The sequence below is a fragment of the Bacillus rossius genome, chromosome 2 (assembly GCF_032445375.1).
Source record: "Bacillus rossius redtenbacheri isolate Brsri chromosome 2, Brsri_v3, whole genome shotgun sequence".
NCBI lineage: Eukaryota > Metazoa > Arthropoda > Insecta > Phasmatodea > Bacillidae > Bacillus > Bacillus rossius.
In genome coordinates, this window is record NC_086331.1 from 78,750,490 (window position 1) to 78,772,150 (window position 21,661).

Here is a 21,661-nt window from a genome sequence, read left to right on the forward strand (position 1 = left end):
CAACTTTAAGGATGAAATATTAATTTAAGATAAAAGTTTGTATTCAGTTGTTTTTAAAATAAGAGTTTTTAAGCATTTTTTTAATAAAATAAATACATAGTAAAGCACAACTTACTGTTACACCTCTCCTTAGTGCGCTAATTACTATTAGGTAATTTCTTAGAGAAACTTCTAAGATACAAAAATTTGGAAACGTACTGGAAAGATAAACTTATAATAAAAAGATAAGTCAATAATACTTCAGAGGGGCACTAAGGAGGGTGAACAAGAATTTATTACCGCCCCTGTGGGCTTACAGATGGCGGTGTGGATCGTAAGGCTTATAAATGAGAAGCCGAGGTTTGGTTGGCAAGCTATTCGATTTATTCAGATTAAATTCTCATTGATTTTCTAATTTATTTTGACAGTGCATTCATAACTTTTATATGGTTTGCATATTACAAATTTAAACACAACATTATTTAAAAAAGGTGAAAAACAATTGACCATCGGCCCGGGCCTCAACGGGGTTACTTATGAAGGTTAACACATAATTACACAAAATTGTTTCGTTGCATTGGCTAGCACTTGAAATAATAAATTTACAGTTCAGAAATATAAAATAAAACAATAAAAAAAATAAAAAAAAGTCTAAAAACAGGCACAGGTGTAAGGTAGACTTGATATATATGTTGGCGGTCAAGCATAGTGAGCCGCGGACGACGAGAAGAGAGAGATAGTAAAATGACGAAGGCGTTCACCAGGTGTTGTGAAACTGTTGGGCCAAAATCTTGATGTGGGATGTTCTAGAACAAACTGGGTTCCAGGGGTGCTCTCGAACCCGCACTGCAACAAAGGCCATTCGGTACGAATTACCTCAGATGCAGGCGTTAGGTAGGGTGGCAGAATTCGCCACCGGGATTGGTGGAAATGGAGTAAAACCTTAAAACTCACCACTGCGGGGAGAACTCAGCTGCCTGGCTGCCGCCTCGTAGACCGACGCGGTAGCACGCGGTTGGCTTTGGAAACCATGATGGTTACGAAGAAAGTTGGAAGAAGAAAAAGGAAAAAAAAATTAACTGGCGTCTACTTAGGACAGACTAAAAGATAAAAATAGTAAATAGGCACTTGAGGCCTTAACTGTAGTAGACTACATTCCAATTGATTGATCGGCGGTCTTCTAATTCTTGCGTAAGTCAGGAGAGTAGCTGACCGGAGACATTCGCGGTTGGCTGCCCTAAGAAAAAAGCCCTCGGGGCGCTTTTGGGGCGCTAAATCAAAAGGCCAAGTCTCCCTTGAAAAAGGGTGGGGGGGGGGGGGGGGGGGGGGCTCCTTCGGTATTCATCGGCGCTCGTCGCCATAGACACTCGAAGTTGGCATCCTTGGCCAGCGCACTCTGGACAGAGAAGTGGGGAACTCAACTCGCCCGGAGAACGGTCAGGTCGAGCGTCGATTCAGCTTGAACATTGTTCTTATGGGCGCGACAGTGCTGCCCTTAGGTGAACAGCCAGGATGGTAGGGAGGGGTTAGTGTGTCTCGCTTCCGCTAGATGAATCGCGGATACGTCTTTTAGCAGTCCGGCGCATCTTATTTCCTCTCGTCGCCGGCAGGGTGTGCGGACGAGAGTGTGAGAGCGGCTGTGGGTTATGACCTTCCTGGACTAGAGGGGAGGAGGGGAGGTTATGACCAGTGAATGACACGGCCTGGGTTCTGGACGAGGGGACAGGCGAGAGCGGGGGAAATTCTGCAAGGTTCGTGAGAACCGAGGCGACGAAACACCGCGACGTGTCTGTCGCACCGAGAATTTGACCAGGCTGGTTGTCCAAGCTTGCTGATAGCGAAACTTCGGGGAAGTCACCAGGGGCTGAATGTCTGCTTGCCCCCGCAAGTTTGGTCACGAAATGGCTTCGTGTAACGAGACTTAGTACATGACAGCAAGTGGGGGTTATGGGACCGGGGTGCTTCAAGCAGCACTCCAAGTCACAATGTAGCATTGGCGAAGCTGTGAACCGGATGGTGTGAGGGGGGGGGGGGCAGGGGGGGGGGGGAACACGCTGAAAAAAGAATTTGCTCGGCCGTACACTGGGCTGAATAAAATAGCAGGGAGCAAAGAATTTAAGTAAAAATATTAAAAAAAAACTCAATTATTTAAAAAAAGGGTGCCTATAGTGCACATGATTGGCACATTACATACAAGTACAATTCCAGTTACAGACTATTTCCTTTCACACAGACTCCGTCGCTGAGTAAGAAAAATTAACTGTCATCTTTCATTTAAATTTTTAAGTGAAGTACATTACTTCGGGACTCTGTCCTAAGGAGTGATCACGGCCATCCTGGGCTGGTGCTGACGCCTGGGGTAAATTTCTAGTTATTAAATTACAAAAATGATAAATAAAAAAAGGTTATAATTTTACCTGGCCCCAACCAACAGGCATGACATTACCCCGTCACAATTCCATAAAGAAATTTGGCGAGTTGACAATGATGCGACCAGTTGGTACAATGATCAAGCGCCACTAGTTGAACAACGAAGTTTCCTTTCCTCACAAAAGGTAGAAAAAAAAGGGGAGGCAATTCCGTGGGTCAGCCGACCAATACCAATACAGAACCAGGTGCATGACCATATAAGAAAAATGAGCTGCTAAAATTGTTCTACATAAGTCTGGAAAGACACAATCACACCACAGCATAGTTAGTCCTGATTGGCTGATGAGAAAACTTCCAGCGAAACTTCTACTCCACTGCTGCACATTTATGTGACAACGCGCTGGGTTTTTCCCAACAATGCACTAACTTGGGGCTTGAAAAATAACTTACTGGTGCAGGAGTGTTGCTCACTTGTCTCGCCCATGTCTTTCTCTCTTTTTAAACCTTCTAGAACTTTGAACTTAACCACAAAATTCCAATAACACGTACATTAATTTTAACTAACCAAACAAAGAAATAGTAAAAAAAGAGCACATGTAACTCAGTACACATGTTAGAAGTGAAAACTATTTGGCAATTTAAACCTCGACTCGAAAGTATAACTCTTTTACCAAGTACCTATTCTCTGTCTTTTTCGGATCAGAAACGTTTCACGACAATGTTTCACAAAAAGTTGCATTAAAATTTCAGCCTTGAAATTTTACTCTCATCGTGCCCAAAGAAGTTTCACTTAAAAAAAATCAAACTTTAGGTCAAACCTAACAAAAATTAATCATGTTCAATTAATATTTATTTTAGTAAAAACAAGATATCTTAAATGCCTATGCATAATAGAAGAAACATGATTATAAATATTTATGGAACCTAAAGAAAACATAAGCAACATAAAACATTCTAAGTTAAAATTTCATTAAAAGTAGTGGGCCGGAAACATGCTACGTTACAAAACAAACCATCAAAATTATTAAAAAGAATTAAATGAATATAAATTATATTCATAAAACATGTTGCAAATGCATAAATTAACAGCTGTTATTTAAATCATACCCAAAAACCTAACCATACATAAGTCCTAATTATAAATAAACTTATTTAGAATGTGGAGAGGGCAGTAACCTGGATTGTTACAACATTTATGAATGGCATTCAAATTTTAATCTGTAGTTGCAACACATTTTTCCACATGTCTTATGGGGTTATGATCATTGTATGCATGCACATGGAGAGGCATGGGGACATCAACTATAGCAAAAAAAGTATCAATCCATGTCTGAATATTCATGAGAGACTGAAAGAACTCTTGAGATTTTTTTGCCACTGAAGTCTGTAGGATTTCGGTTAGCCAAATTGTGGTACTGTTTTTAACCTGTTATCTAGAGAGAAAACTAAATAACATGCATTGGTTTTTCTTAAAAACAGGATTCTGGTATTTTGGAACCCACAAACTTGGAAGTAAAATTGCAATTGCATCCAGTTGTGAGCAATGGCACTGTAACTTTGATAACCAACAATCTGCTACACATGCAATGGGATATCTTTCCTTATCCCAGACCAAACTGTGGCCAGGAGAACACTGTAGTGGCGAGTACTCAGACAATTTGGTAACTAATAATTTCAACCCATACATCTGCCACAGGGTCATGAGGCATAAGTTAGTGAGAGTGCGTTACTGTATTGTTATGGATGCGACTGTGTGATTAAGGGTGACATGGGCCCAGTTCTAACTCTTGACTCAGGGTGTGCCATAGCACAGTTCTGGAAGAAATGAAGACCTGACCCCTTACAGTAATGCCTTGTACAAAAGACCTTGTCCACTTGCAACTTCGGACATGCTAGATGTTAATAAACACGTAGGCTCTTAAGACATTCCACAGGCCTCTACAATTCCAACGCATTCCCAAGTGGTTGAAGAGAAACACATGGTTCCAGCAAGATTCATTTATTACATGCTTCATGCTTCTGTACTACATCCAAGTTAACACAAAAACCAAATATAATAATAAAAAAGAAAAACTGCAATGAAGCACAAATCAGATTTCTTGAGGTCCAACACACCATGTGTGGCTGTATGATACCTTGCATTAATGTCCGAGTTCCAATTAGAGTTTCAACTAAATAAATAAAGCAGTTGCCCTCCTGAGGTGAGCCCCGATGATGAAAAAAGAGTTTAAATATATTTAATGTTGATCGAAATGAATTTATCAGTAACGTGCAGCAATGAATGTCCCCGGGGTGCTTGAAGCATTCAGCCTCGGGTGGTGATGAATTTGACTGGAAGTGGGGGAGGGGGGGGAGTGGTCCACTGAGGGTGTTGGATGGCATCCCCATGCCAAAATACAAAGACCATTGGGTCATTCAAAAATCATGCAGAATATGTTAAAAGAATAAGGCATAAAATGCTTCACTAAATTAAGACATGTTAGATTGACACAAATCCTTTTAAATATTTGTGTTTAGAAAATTTAAAAATTACAAAAACTTAATATTGCTAAAGGGAGCATTCAAAGATTTTCAGGTCAACTCGGAAATAATAAAACTATTGAAAATTATGTATTTAAATGATTGATGAGTGAAACAAATAACGTTGCCCTTGGAAATCAAAAATAAATTACAATCATTACTTTAATTAACATTTAGGGTACGAGGCACTCCCGTCCAAACTGGAGGTGGGAGTAATATCACAATGTGGCAGCAGACCCATAAACAACTGGAAGAAAGCTTATATTCAATCCTTATCTTATACTTAACTGCATTGTGCATATTTTATTATGATGATCTATAAAAAAATCCTTATAACAGTACAGGTAATAATTAAGTTCATTATATTTTAAAAAAATGCTAAAAAAATTTAATTTCTCTTACATCCTATAAAAAAAACTATAGTAGTTCAAATAATTATTTCCATGTTTTAAAAATAACGCACAGATATACTCACCCCAACTAGAGAAAACCATCTGTTACAAAGTACAGAATACCAATTGTTAGTCTTGGAATGAATATGCCTGTTTTTGCTTTCATCAGATTCTGTGTGTTCATTTTCATTCCTGGTTGACAGGTGTTCGTCGAAGGATGGTGTGTTTGACATTCCAGGACCTAAAGAACCCTGGAAAAATAAATAGTCCATTGCAAGTAAGTTTCATGGCAAGGTTTTTTGTGCAAGTAAGAATTTGAAATTATTTGAAATTAATTATTTATATTTTCTTGATGAAGATCGTAATACCTTCGAATGTTATTTTAAAATTTTAAAACAGTTACTAAATAAGTACCAAACCAACCAAAATTTTTTAAAGTGACCTTCATTAAACAAATGCTACCTGCAAAATTATAAGGGCTAACAAAATATAAAAATGTATATGTATTTTTGTGCACATAGAGCAGAATGCCTTATTAACATAAAGAATACCTAGTATATTATACTGTGAGAAAAAGTGTCCTCTGCCTGAAAAACTAAATCAAATGAGTAACCAGTGGAATGGTAAGAGTTACCCTGTAAGTTCTTTCCTGCATTTCAGTGCCAGTAGCAGGCACATTCCTAGCAAATTTACATTTTCACTAAGACTTTTTTTTTTTACTTAGCAATTTCACTCACCTGCTGATATTATCTATTTATTGGGGTGCTTTCAAGAGTCAGCATTTTAAGCACTTCTGTTGCTTCTGTTATCAATCATTGAACTCCCAACAAATAATCATAATTTATCACACTACAGTGTACCCAACAAAAGTTTCTAGTGTAAAGCAAACCCACAAAATAATTTCGGCAACATCTTGAATATAAAACAATGCATCCATTTTTCATAATAAGAATAGAAACAATCAGTACCATAGCGTTCCTTTGCAAAATAATAACTAGCAAAGACATATTTTTATGCCATGCTGTATGCCAGCCTCTGCCATTGTTGTCTCGGTGCTATATATGTTGTGTGTGTGTGTGTGTGTGTGTGTGGGGGGGGGGGGGGGGGAAGACTAAAAACTTCTTCGTTCTTCTCATAGTCCTTAACTTGAAGAGTTTTGTTTTTGCACTTTTCGCATTTTCCCAACATGCAATCTTGAGACATTTTGCCATCACAAGTCAGAGATCTTGTAACTTCGTCCATGTTGTCTGATTCAATTATCCGCAACTGCTTTAATTTCATCAGTTTTAACTGCATGTTTAAATGCCTAACACAGGCACACGTATCTCTAGCATTCACTTTAAGATGGGTAACGAAGTAAGGTTTCAGCTTGCAGAAGGTTGAATATCCAAGAACGTATCCATTTCTCTCTAGGAACTTTTTGTGTAAGTTTTTCAGTGTCAATTAGGTATATTTTGTTCTTCTTTTCCTTGTTTAATGTTATGAAATCTTTTTTACCTGGTGTTTTGTTTGTGTGGTTATCTTATCATCACAAAAAAATTCATGAACACTTGTGTTCAACATTTCCATTTTCTCTTTACATTTCCCATTTTTCTTTTGCAGCAGGCAAGGCATGTTCTTGGCAGCTCTATAATGATGTAGGGATATTACTTTTTTCAAAACATTTGTCATTCTGTACTTTTTTAGTATTTTTCCTGCTAAAACCTTTGAAATAGCTGATTTTTCTTTTCGCAAAGCTGACTTGTAATTAGCTTTAATTTGCTTCGTAACACAGACGGCCAACTTTAAGTTTCATTGTACTTCATGTTTTCCTTTGCTTATAATTTGATTAACAACTTTATTTGGGGAAGGAGAGAGATTTGAAGATTTCTTACTTCTTGCTCTTCAACCCTTTTACGATATTTTTCTGCTTGCCGTTTATACTTTTGAACACTTTCTTTCAGTCTCTTATTTTCTTTTTTAAGTTGTTCCCTTAAACGCCTTGCTCGTTTTTTTTTCCAGAAGAGCTTCTCCCATCATGTTGACTGCTGGTAATGCCTAATTCTGAAGGTGAAGCAGGTGGTGTGCAGCTAGCCAATAACTATTTTTCTTCTTTCTTGTTTTTTTATGGTTATGTTGCCTAACTTTCCACTTTCTTCTTTCCAAAGTCTGTTCTCGTTGACTTCTTGCAGAAATGGGTACAATTTTACCTTCCTTTTTTTTTCTTTTGGTAATACAGCTTTTGTGTGTGAAGAAAATCAGCATGCAAGTTTTCATCAGCATAAATCTTTGCCCTTTGTTTACGTTTCTTTTCTCGCTCATATGCTTTCTTTTTTTCCACTTGTGATAGATTTTTTCTTCTTCTTTTTTTTTTTGTTTTAGCAATGACGACTCTCTTGGGAGTTGTATGTTTAGGATCATTAACTAACAATGACTCTGTTTGTTTTTTACCAAAGCTTCGGGTATTACATGTTGAAGGACCAGGATTTGATTGACCAAGGTAGGAAACTTTTGCTTTGTCATTTTTATCATCAGAATTACTGTTTTGTAACTGTTGTCCATTTCTATTTCTTTCATAATACTTGATTTTTTACTTTATTCCTTTATTTTCATGTTTTTCATCCATCATCTTCATTCGTGACTTGTAAGCATCCTCACGAGCTTGCATTAACTTTTTCTTCAAGCTTTCTATGCTTGAAAGAGTATTACTCATGACACTCCTTTTTTCTTCAGATGGCTCCTAAAACAATCCTATAGAGCATAGATATCTTGAGTTGCACATTATTAACTTAATACTATGCATGTACCATTGCTGTTCATTTGTCCCCACACATCCATATACAAACTCTTCAACAACAAATAATAAAGAGCCTTTCACACAGTCAGATTTTTCTTGACTCCAAAAATTTAATTAAAATAATTGATCGATAAAACCAATTACGTAATTTTCTGTTCAATAAATTTGAGTCAATCACACATTCTGTATATTCCAACAACATTTCATTGAAGAAAGTGCTACTTTATTTGTTGAAGAATTTGATCACGTGGAAGAAACTTTATAGTAAAAATATTGTAAATTAATTGTTATGAAAATAAAACTTCAGGCATACCATGAATATTATTATTTAATTTTGTAAGACACAACTGTTATACTTAGGTATGTCACTACTGTTCCTTTTATGTCACTGCTGTCCCCTTTCATTGAATTTAACCAAGGAACAGCAGTGACAATCTGCCAATTTTCTGCTCATAACAAAAGTAAAGTTATAATGAAAACATTGCAGGGTGTTCTATTTGAAAAATATATAAACACCTATTAAAACAACAATACTTTGGTTACTTAATGCAAAAACTTACCATAGCAAAAGGGAGGACAGCTGTGACACCATTAAATTACATTTAACTATTCGAATTCAACAAATATTACATTTTCATACAGAAAATGACAACCCCACTGAACAAGCACTTTTCTCACAACAACATGGCTGCCACTCGGTCCATAGATAATATAAGTAACATGCTGCACTCCTAGCCAGTCTTTTGAAAGCAATAACATTGAGGACAGCAGTGACATAAATTAAATGGACTCAAATTTTCCTTACTTTTAAAAATAGATAAAGAAATATATTGTAAAAAATAAGTAATTAGATCTTTAATTCCATATTCAAATATTTAAAATAAAACTTAATTGTCATAATATAAAGAAAATAATTTAACAAAATTATGCATTTAAAGTTACAACTTGTGATTCGAACAAGGGACAGCAGTGACATTTGTTACTATGTACTTTTATATGTCAACAAGCAAATATATTTAACTTCCACGCCTACATGTTTACACATAGAAGACTAACTGCCATATTCAATAGATTAACATATAAAACCTGAACATATTACAAGAAATCACGTAAAAATATTTTGAGGACTCAAAAGTCCAAGTTGGCAGAGAATTACCCATGTATCTGTTGTGGGTACCATGTAATGGCTGACTGTGTTTTGGTTTTTGTGTGACAGCTAACAAAAATATGTACCTAAATTTTCTACCTAACTTCTTCAATAAAGAATTAAGTGTTTTTGTGAAAATTCAAGTGTGGTCGTCTTTTAGCCGGGCCAATCCGAGTTTTAATAATATATGTCAAAAATAATTGTTTGGAATGTACATGACCAAATTTCAAGTAATTGTGAATAAACTTATGAATAAACTGACACTTCTCTCTTTGTTATTAAGATTCATTACTGATAAATATTTACAATCCAAGAGTTTGGAGATACATTAACCTTCTTAAATTAAAATCTTTTAGTTTCTTCCAGAAACTATTAGTGGATCAGATAACTTCACGTTGAGCAGGTTTTACAATAAATAACAAGCAGACATCTAAACTTCATTGTATTTGAAGATGCAACACATACAGTATTTAAAAAATTCTCTTAAAATGTGGCTAAGCAAAATAAAATATATACATAAAAAATGTACTTTTAAATTAAATGTTAACATTAATATTAGTATCATATTTTATATACGAGAGCCATTCAATAATTAAAGATACAAATTGATGTAGAAATTAAACAGTTTGTAGGAGGAGTTTTGTACTTTCATGATTTTAGGTTGGCATTACTTGGATGAGCTGAGAACAACTGATGGATAAAAACTGTTTTGTTTATAACCTCAATATTGTATTTAACAATACCGTGTCCACTTGAAGTTTCCACAATCGTTGAACAATGTTTAGTGATCCCTTTTTTGCTTTCTGAGGTGAAAAACCATCTAAAATATCTTCTCAAATGATTTTAAAGTATGGTGAAAGTTGTATATGTTGATTCACCTTTTATCTTATTTATTAGTAAAGTGTGGATTTTTCACTATTAATCATTACACTGCTCTTTATACTATTACTCACTTTATTTTATATCACATCACAATACATCTTGTTCCAATATTACAATCAACCACAAGATACATACGCCATTTTATATAACATTTTCTTGTTCTTTTATTCATATTATATTTTTATTATTACACACTCTTATTGCCTCTACCAGTGCCAACATAATAAACAAAATGAAAATTACCTTCCAACATCCTCCCTTAATTTTCAATTTTGCTTTTACAAAATAGATTTACAAAAAAAAAAATCACTTATCAGTAATTTATCACATCTTACTATCACATTTACAAGTTACATCATTTCAGAACACCCTTTTATAAAAAAAAATAATACATATTAAGTCAACATCTGTAATATACAATTATAAAGATAAAGTATCTACACAATAACAGCACATTTAAATTTTTCAAACTTTATTGTATTAAGTGGTTTTGTTAGACCATCAGCAATATTTTTTGAACTTTCAATGTATTTTATTTCAATTTTGTTTTCCCTCAATTGTTCCATAAGAAAATGATAACGTACATCAATATGTTTACTCCTTCTATTGAAAACTCCATTATTAATCAATTTTATAGCACTTTGATTGTCCAAATTCATAACTACTTTTACTTCCCTGTTAAGTATGTCTTCAAGTAAGCATTTTAGATACAACAACTCTTTTACACAATCAGCGGCAGCAATATATTCAGCCTCAGTACTGGACATAGCAACAATTGGTTGCTTCCTTGAGCACCAAGCAATTGGCCCTCCAGAATAGAAAATTACATACCCAGATAAACTTTTACGAGTTTCAATGTCATTAGCATAGTCGGAATCACAAAATGCTTCAAGGATATTACTATTATTATCATCTTTCATATAAGAAATACCTTTATCAATGGATCCTTTCAGATATTTCAAGGTTTGTTTCACATTCATAACATCATTACTTGAAAAATTTTCCAGATGTCTACTTTCAAAGTTCATTGCCAATGCAATGTCAGGTCTAGTTTTACTTGATAGATAAAGCAAACTGCCTACTGCTTCTCTCATTGGGAAATTACTGACTCTATCAGTAATTGAATTTTTATGTGCCTGACAAATAGGAATACTAGATACTTTGGCATCAGTCATGTTATACGTGTCAACTACTTGATTAGCATACTTTGACTGTTTCAATATAATTTTATCAGATTTCTCATCAATTGTCATCCCTAAAAAATATTTAGGTTTATAATCTATTTTTATTTCAAACTGTTTACTCAATTTAATCAACAATCTTTTCATTTCTACTTCATTATCTCCTATCACAATACCATCATCAACAAAAAGTGCTAAGATTATCTTCGAATCTCCAGTCTTAAAAATACATCGTTCAACACTAACAGCATTTAATCCATTCTCAGTTAAACTCTTTGAAAAACACTGATTCCACTTCAGTGGAGCTTGTTTCAACCCATATAAATCTTTTTTGAGTTTTACTATTTTTTCTTCAAACCCCTCAGGTAATTTCAAAAATATGTCTTCATCAAGGTTACCATATAAAAATGCAGTCTTGATGTCGAATTGAATCATCTTATAACATTTATTTGCAGCAACAGCAAAAATTAGTCTCAAGGCTGCATTACTGACTACTGGACTAAATGTTTCATGGTAATCAATGCCCTTTTCCTGTTCAAACCCTCTAGCAACCAGTCTAGCTTTATACTTTCCATTATCTTTGATAGTAAAAATCCACTTGCTACTAATTATTTTAGAATTGTCTAGATCTTTTTCTTTAACATACTCCCAAGTATTATTCTTCAATAAAGATCTTTTTTCTTCTTTAATTGCTTGTTTCCAAATGTCCCTATCATTTCCTGTTATAGCTTCCTCATAAGTAAGCAACACATAGTCATTAAGTCTAACAGGAATTCTCCTATTTCTTTGAGGTCTTACTTCATTGTATTGATTCACATTTCCTTGTATAGGTTCATTTACTACTTGATCTTGATTCCTATTTTCACAATTTCCTCTTATCTCTCCAACTATTTCAACTAAAGAATCATCATTGTCACACTCAGGAATTTCATCTATCAGTTTTACTTGTACTTTACTCTTATTACTAACATCGGATTGTATTTGACATTGAACTTGTTCTGAGAAAACTACATTTCTAGAAATAACAATTTTTCTAGCTTTAGAATCCCACAGCCTATATCCATTCACAGTATACCCAATGAATATATATTTTCTAGTTCTACTGTCCAATTTTTTTAAATGTCCTGGTACATGACTGTAAGCATTACTCCCAAAAATCTGGAGTCTGGAAAGATCTGGTTTTCTTGAATTCCATTTTTCAAATGGAGTACATTCAAGAGTTTCAGTGGGACTTCTATTCATCAGATAGGCAGCAACCCTAACAGCTTCTCCCCACATTTATTTGTTTAACCCTGAGTCAAATAAAAGAGCCCTTACTTTCTCAACTAAAGTCCTATTCATTCTTTCAGATTTCCCATTTAATTCAGGTGAATATGGAACAGTATACTCAAGGACAATCCCTTTTCCCTTACACCACTCTTTCAAATTGTTACATGTGTATTCACCTCCATTATCACACCTAAACCGACCTATTTTTGAGTTCCATTTTGTTTCTACTTCAGCTGAGTATTGTTTGATAAGATCAAACACTTCACTTTTCTTTTCTAGCAGATATACCATAACAAAGTGAGTAAAGTCATCAAGAAGTACAAGGAAGTACCTATTCTTGTCCCAAGTATCTGGGTCTATCGGCCCACAAAGATCGGTATGAATGATCTGAAGAGGTCTAGTAGCCCTTTCTCTTATACTACTGAACGGCTGCCTTGTTTGGCGAGCCGTCACGCAGGTTTCACACAGTTTCTTGGACGTATCCAATATATTTTTCTTACAAACATCCATTCCATGACTCATACTCAAAAGCTTACTCATATTTTTAAAACCAATGTGCCCTAACTTTCTATGCCATGTTAGAGCATCTCTTTCCTTTACAGCTACATTACTTTCATGACTAACCTGTTGATAGTTCATAGTTAAATTTACTGAATATAAATTATTATCTAATTTCTGACCTTCTATGATACAATCACCTTTCTTAATTTGAACTTTGTCATCAATAAAATTAACTGAACCACCTTTTGAGGTTATAGCACTCACAGAAATTAGGTTTTTACTTAGATCGGGAACATATAATACATCACTCAAGTTACACTCCTCAGTAATAACATTACCTTTCAAATTTGAATTCATAGTCTGAGTTACTTTTGCTACACCTATTTCAACATTTTGTTTTTCTACATTTTTCATTATTTCTTTATTATTAACCATATGTGAGGTTGCTCCAGAATCAATCACAAACTCAATCTTAGCATCTACATTTATATTAGAAGAAAGTTTGTTTGAGGTAAGGAAGGATACCTGATTTGTATTTTTATCTTTCTTTCTAAAAAAACAGTCTTTTTCCAAGTGATTGTTCTTTTTACAGATTGAGCACGATTTTTTCTTTCTGCATTGTGAAGCAAAATGCCCAATGTCATTACAGTTGAAACATCTCTTTACACTTTCATTATTACTATTACTAGGCCTACTTACCCCTGGTCGAAAACTGTTGTTAGTACATTTTCGAGCTATGTGACCAGTCATTTTAAATTTGAAGCATTTTATTTCAGTTTTGAACGCTACATTGTCGGTACCGGTATTGTTCATAGTCTCATTTCTGATCTCCTCGGCTATAAGTCTTGAGGTTAGGGTAGATAGAGTCTTCTTGTCATCTGGCATGGACTCCCAGGCGCTTATAAAATACTTGAACTGTTCAGGTATTATACACAAAATCTTCGAAATGATCATCTCCTCCGTGATTTCATTTTTCAGAATTTTCAGTTTGTGAGAAAGATTTTGAAGATTACTGATGTTGGTGGCAATGTCCAGGTTCTTTTCATACGAAAAATTGAAAAACTCCTGTAATAGGTTATATTTTTGTTGTTCACTGTCCCGTTCATAAATTTTACACAATTTGTCAAACATTGATTTCGAATCTTCACAGTTGATTATATGTATAAGCGGTCCTTTTTCGATGGTGGTAATTATTAGCTTCTGAGCTACAGCATCACGTTTCATCCACAAAGTTTTTTCTTTCGATTCAGGATTATATGGTTCACTGCCATCTACTATCGACCACAGTTCCTGAGATTTTAGTATTATTTTCAACTGGAACTTCCACACATTAAAGTTCTCAATGTTTTTAAGTTTTTCAACGCTTTCCTCCTCCTTCATAATTACGTTGATGTTTTTTTTCTTTTTTTTTTTTTTTTTCACTCTTTTGTTAGGTACATATTACACATGCCACACTAAGTTTTACGATCGCAATCCTACCCACACTTACACTCCCTGGGCCCATAACCTGTTGATTCACCTTTTATCTTATTTATTAGTGAAGTGTGGATTTTTCACTATTAATCATTACACTGCTCTTTATACTATTACTCACTTTATTTTATATCACATCACAATACATCTTGTTCCAATATTACAATCAACCACAAGATACATACGCCATTTTATATAACATTTTCTTGTTCTTTTATTCATATTATATTTTTATTATTACACACTCTTATTGCCTCTACCAGTGCCAACATAATAAACAAAATGAAAATTACCTTCCAACAGTATAAACTGTGGAAAATTTTATAAGTGGGTAGAACAGTTCAAAAATGTCGAACCTCAGTGACTGATGCGCAAAGTTCTGGCCAGCCAGTTGAAGTATCAACTCCTTTGCTTGAAACTCGCATTGACAACATTATTCGTGAAGCGCCTACAGTTGAACATATAGCAAAAACAGTTGCAGTAAGTGGTGACACAGTTCAGTAACAAGCTGAAGTACAGCAAAACAAGTGCAACGTGGGTCCCGAAAGATTTAATGCAACAACATAAGGAAACAAGACTCAAATTGTGTACAAACTTGAAAGAATGCTATGAAAGGGCAGGTGACCCTTTTCTAAAAAAGATTTTAACATGTAATTAAACTTGGGTTAACCATTTTGAAACAAAGTCTAAAAGACAAAATTTGAAAGGAAGCACATCAGCTCACCTGTCTGAAAGAAATTCAGAACGCAAGCATCTGTGGGAAAATTCATGTTGACAACATAAGGAAACAAGACTCAAAGTGTGTACAAACTTGAAAGAATGCTATGAAAGGGCAGGTGACCCTTTTCTAAAAAAGATTTTAACATGTAATTAAACTTGGGTTAACCATTTTGAAACAAAGTCTAAAAGACAAAATTTGAAAGGAAGCACATCAGCTCACCTGTCTGAAAGAAATTCAGAACGCAAGCATCTGTGGGAAAATTCATGTTGACTGTCTTTTAGGATGCCCAAGGTGTCGTCCTTTGTGATTATTTGAATGATCAGCGTACAATAAATAGTGCCTACTACTCAGACATACTGACGAACAAAGTAAAATTAGCAAAAAGAGAAAAAGTCGAGGATCTTAAAAAAAAAAGACGCGATGTTGCTACATGACAATGCTCACCCTCACACTGCGAAGCTGACCCAGAAATCATTGAAAAGATGGATTGGATTGGGAGATACTACCTCATCCTCCCTACAGTCCAGATTTAGCTCCCTCAGACTTGCATTTTGTTTGGTCCACTCAAGGAGGCATTACGTGGAAAAAAGTTCAGTAACAACAAGGAGGTTCAAGGAATATGTGGGTAAGTGGGTAAGTGGGTCAAATAAGACAAAGACTTCTTTGCATCAGGTATAAAAAAGCTAGTAAATGTCTCATTTTGTAAAAATACTGTTATTTCTTACATCAATTTGTCTCTTTAATTATTGAATGGCCCTCGTATTATTTACCAAAGAGTTCATTCTGCGATTTTATATATTAAATACAGTAAATTAAATTATTTATTTCTTTAGCTGTAGCTGAAAATAAGACGCCACAGAACACGGAGTAGAAGGCATGGAGGAACGTCATCAACACTCGACTGAATTTAGTAGACTGACCACCAACCGGGCGGGTATGGTAAAACCCACTGCATAAAAAATAATGCAGTGCTCACAACTTCTGCATCAAGCAACACAAATTAAGGTGCTAATAATGCAAGGCCCAACTGGCAATGACGATAGCACAACAGGAAATGGAGGCACGGCAGGGTACGTCCGGCACGTGGAACAGCAGAAAGATATTCAGAAGTAGTTCTCAAAGACACACTGAAGTGTGTGCTGTCACGTTGAAGTGCGTACAAGGCTTCACTTTGATATATTTACGGCCAGGAGGGAGTAGTGTTATAGGCGAGAAAATAGGAAAATGTGTTAGGACACACAGTACACCACCAAGATGTTGCCAGCTCGCAGAAAAGGACATAGGCGCCGAAAGCAAGACAATTTTAGTGCAGGGAAAGTATGGAAATGAAGTGGCCAAAAATTGGCACAAAAATGGCATTTTGCCAGGGTCGAGAAAACAATAGGATATGTTTGGACCAGCGTAAATAAAATGTGAACATGAGCTATAGACAACTAGCAACTGTGAACTAGTTAAAGATAAAGACTTCACTAAACCTTTTAGGCCAAAATGCTTTAAGAAACAAAATGTAAAACAAAAAAATTTTAATTTCCATACAAAATCTTAAAACAAAATTAATTTCAATGAAAAATTAAAAATTTCAATGTGCCATAAATTACATCAAATTGGCAAAAAAGCATGTTTGAAAAAAGTTGTAATAATTTCATGTTTCACATATTAATGTATAAGACAACTAAAAGCTGGAAGTGTATATAATTTCAGAATTCCTTGTACAAAAGAAAATACATTTTTTTTAAATAAATGCACTTATCAAAATTTCATGCCAACCATATAGCAGTAATGTAAATAACATGATCAAGCACTAACTATTAAAACCAACTTACGGAGATAAATGTCTGAGCCGACAAAAGTCAGTTGAATGTGAAGGTGGTGATGGTGGTTTTTTCCTATTCTACAGGCATTGTGCAAAAAACTGCAGACCAGAAGTTAGTCTTCGACTGTCTATGCGCTTGTACCCGACGCTCTGCCGTTTCCATGCAGAGTCGGCCCACTGTTTCCCCTCTCTCACGCCTTACCGCATGATTCAAAGTGTAATATTGCCTATGCGCCATGTCTTTGGCTACTGTGTTGGGGCAACAGCTAAGCTCAGCACGCCTTGTCACAGACAGCGGTTGAGTATCGGCTGGCTTGGCGATTTCAGTCAGGTGCATAGCTCAGGTTCGGCTCGCCTAAAGCATGTCGATCCTAAAATGTCTGTTGGCATTGCATAATGTTAACACCCCCCCCTCCCCCCCCAAACCCTGAACCCGGCGACAACTACTGACTGGCCACCTCTCTGGCCACCCTCCCTCCCTGATCACTTTGGACATGCCCATGGCTTCAACACGCGCATACTGGCCACATGCGTGATCTGTCGGCAATCTCCGGTACTAAGTACCAATTGTCACCTTCGCTTCCCGCTAGGGAGCAGCATCTTCTACCCAAGTCCTTTACTAATGGCTCCAGGCCCGACCTCTGCATCGTGGCGCACTGCCAATGGGTAGCCGCGCGAACTATTGGGCGTGTGACCTATCTACGCTCGCGCAAACGATAGGTCGAACAGGCCAAAGCCTTTTGTTGGTGTCCCTAACTCTCGAGGACACTGGCCACTCAGGAGATCATTTCTCCTTCCCCCTTTTTTATTAGCACCGCCTACCTTTTTTCACCCCCCCCCCCCCCCCCCACCTTTTGAGGCCCCCTGGGGATTCTTCTGGCCCACAAGGGAGTAATCAAACTATTTCTATACTCACCGCACGGTGCTCCATCGACTGTACTTCAGCGGCCTGCCACATCACTCCTGTGCAAGAAGTGGTAGCTTAGCCATGCTATGTAGTCACGAGACCTAGGGGTTATTCCATATTTTTCTCTGTTCCCTTTTAAAGTTATTTTGTGGTATTAGTTTTTTTTTTGGATTTTATGTGTTCTTGCTGTCGCTACTGCGGTCGTCTCCTAATATGGACTACCGAACTCCTGACTACCCCCACATTCTGGTGAGTAGCATCCACTAAGTTATCTTTTCTCTAGCTCTTTGCAAGCCTGATCTCCTTCTAGCCCTGATGTTTCTATAACACACACTGTGAACTTTTATTCACAGTGGGGTCCAAGTGATAGGAAAACAACCTCTGAGCACCAATTTTTGACCTACAATATCTCTCTGAGAGAAGCCTTCGGCTCCCTCTCTCTGTCTCATGTCTGGACCATCTCTACTTCCGCCCATCAACGCTTGCTTCCAGGTAAGTTTTAACAACTAAAATGTAAAAAAAATAAACTAACCTCTTCGAGATGAAGAACAGATCACCTAACTTGCTAATCAAATTAAGGGAAAAAGTTTACACCATGATTTGTGGGTGATTTAAACCTAACATTAATGTTCAGATAGTTTTGAAACCAGAATATTATTGTTAAATTATATAATTCTTAATATGATCTCTATGGAATTTAGTTTAACCAGACAGTTTTTTTTTTGCTTCCTGATTGGAAGGTAACTCTTTATTTCTTTTATCATGTTATTAAATCTGTTGTCGTATGTGGCTAGAATACCTTTAGTGAGAGTAAAAAAAATGTCACCAAAAAAAATTAGAGAAAACACTTCAATATTAAATTTATCCATTAAAACACCTGATTACAGTGTTTTTATTTTTAAGTTAGCTGATTACGATCCCTTCCTTTACACCCCACTTTTTCTTAAGTGTAAAGTTTCTAAATTTTGAATGCTTACCCCTTGTTTTCCACCTCTGGTAGATCTTACTCTTGGCTTCCTTAGTCCAGTACGTTTTCAGGCTTATTTTCATGTATCTACTCATTGAGATAATGCAAGTGGAAATCACTGGGCGAAGCAATAGGGTTTATAAAAATTTTTAGAAACCAGGAATACTTCTAAAATTGGCAACACTGTCGGAGCTGGTGAGATCAGTCAGAACGTGACTACTTTAAGGAGATCCATCACAATATACTATGTAATTATTGCCATTTTGAAATTACAGACGCAGTCTTAAAACTTTATAATTAAATCCCATAGTACTTATTCATTGGTGGCAAAGTTACAAAGATATTCCTAAGCTCCCGCCAAATAAATAACCACTCCCACTGGAACAGTTTTTTGTACAAGAAAAGTTCACTCCCTAATAAAACAAGGATAACTAAAAACCCACGTGTAAGCTATGTTCGGACAGGCATATTTAACTCTGAGTATACTGTCTGTCTTGCCTGCTTGTTGTATTTACTTTAATAAACTCACACACTTAATTGAAAACCAGTCAGCCTAACCACCATTATTTACATTTCAAAAATTTGCTAGTTAAATCTGTTTGTTAATTAAATAATAAAAATATCTAGTGTGATTGTTCTGCTGTGTACACTTATTTATTATAAGTTAATAAGTCTTCCCATGACATGCATCATATACCAATGCTGTGCAGAATGCACTCACATCCCCCAATCATATTTGATCTCCAGTAGAAATAGGACACATCTGTGCACCTTTTAGGGACTTTACGCTTTGTTCAAATTCAACTATATAATAAATTATGTTTCCATAATCTATTTATAAACCTTTTCTTTTATCCTCAGTGCTTACAGTACAATTTTACAGTTTTTTATGTATGTATACCAAAGGGATTTACATTTGATTTTCTATAACATAAATCAATCTTCCAAAATTCCCAAAATAATTATGTTGGCAGATTTTTCAAGCATAACCAACAGCTGAATCCCCTTTAAATTATCTATGAGAGTTGAAATAACACAAATAAAGAACCAGTATAAAATTTTCACATAAAAATCACATTCAAAGTATTCCAACCTGCATGAATGTATACATTGTAAAAGTACTATAATATTATGCCTATTTTTCCTTTCAGTTAAGAACTTCTGTAAGTTTTGTTATTCAGAACTTAAGTTGCAACCATAAATTTGTTTCAATTCAAGCTTCACATACTATTAATTTTTATCTTATTGTCTTTTTACTGCCAATATTATCACACATTCTAATGCTTTATGCCAAAATATGTTACAACAACAATAATGGTTAAGCCGATCAGTGCAACTACATAATGCACTTGAAACCAAAAGTTAAGGGTTTTCATTGCTTACATAGCATTACAAAATTGTATTCCTTTAAAGAATGATTGCTTGAAAACTAAATAAAATAAAATTTCTGTAGTTGGGTCATACAATTTAAATTTTTAAATGACAACACTCAAATTGATATTCTAAGAGACATTCTCATACTATTAAAACCTTTTCTTCAACTGTATCAATTAAAAAATATATACATAAATAAACCTAAAAAACAAACAAATATTTTAAAAATTCTCATTCATGTCTTTTTTCTGAAATTTTATGGTCAGCAGAGTCTTTATATGAATAAAAATAATTACTTACATACAGAAACCATAATATTTTGGCTGATTAACATATTTTATCATTCCACTACAATTTTATTCCAGAAAATCAATTATACTGATAAGCAGCAATAAATTTATGGTGGTAGTCTGTAACTTGCACTAAAGTACTATTGTGTAGATCATCAAAAGTTGTTTCATTATTTTATGTCAGTTTGAAGAGTAACATAACTACCATACACTAACTTTGGAATGCTGTAAATAAACTGGAGGGAGCAAGCATGTTGAAATACTTATCTTTAAGCTATAACTGCAAAACCTGACAGTCAACTTTGAACTTCTCATATCATTTAAGATGTACACTAGCTGTCCTATAAATACCTTGTTCCTAACCAAATTTTTCACCCTATGATTTCAAAGTAAAAATACTTGAGCTTTAGACCACAGGCACAAAATCAGCAAGAAGCAGAATCGCATACCCGTAAGCTGTTGTGGAGCCAGGGTGTCCACACCAGGACTTTTTCAGAACCATAAAATGAAGTTTTCTTTCAACTAATTTGTATAACAGGGTCATTCATATATAATAAGCGAAATTAAACATCATAAGAACTATATCCACTGTTTAAAGGAACATACAAATTTTGGTACATGATTTAAATGGACAGTCTCTAACTATTTATATTTAATGTGAGACCCTCAAATGAAGTGAGGCATCAAAAAAACTAAACTCAAGTAAGCAAAAGGCTGCTAGAAATTAAATTTTTTGACTACCAGCAATATTATGTTTGTTTTGGGACTTTTTCATGACTTTCGTGACTAGTCTTTCAATTTCATTACTTTTTCATAACTTTTGTGATTCCTGTAACCTGTAGACACCTGGGGAACCTTGAGCACAATTTTTGCAAATGTTATAATGGAAAACAAATTTGTTAATTTATTTAAATATTATTTGATTGCATTTGCCTGGAGTGATTTCTGGAGACCATGGAAAATTAAAATAAGGAATGCTGGACCACAATTCAAACCCAGGTCCTCCCAATTCCAGTCCAACATTTTATAGTTGCTTGGTTTCTTAGCCCATGATGGATACGTGCAGAAACACTCCTCCAACAAAAAATATCTACTGCTT

At 35.3% G+C, this 21,661-nt stretch overlaps 1 protein-coding gene across 5 annotated transcripts in view; it reads right to left on the bottom strand.

The window, feature by feature from the left end:
- LOC134529393 (solute carrier family 12 member 8) overlaps nucleotides 1-21,661 on the bottom strand; it is a 110,413-nt gene that overhangs the window by 18,311 nt on the left and 70,441 nt on the right. For all 5 annotated transcript variants that reach the window (XM_063363413.1, XM_063363409.1, XM_063363410.1 and 2 more), the window contains exon 11: nucleotides 5,345-5,512. In XM_063363413.1, the coding sequence (XP_063219483.1) occupies nucleotides 5,345-5,512 (168 nt within the window). The remainder of the gene's footprint in view (nucleotides 1-5,344; nucleotides 5,513-21,661) is intronic.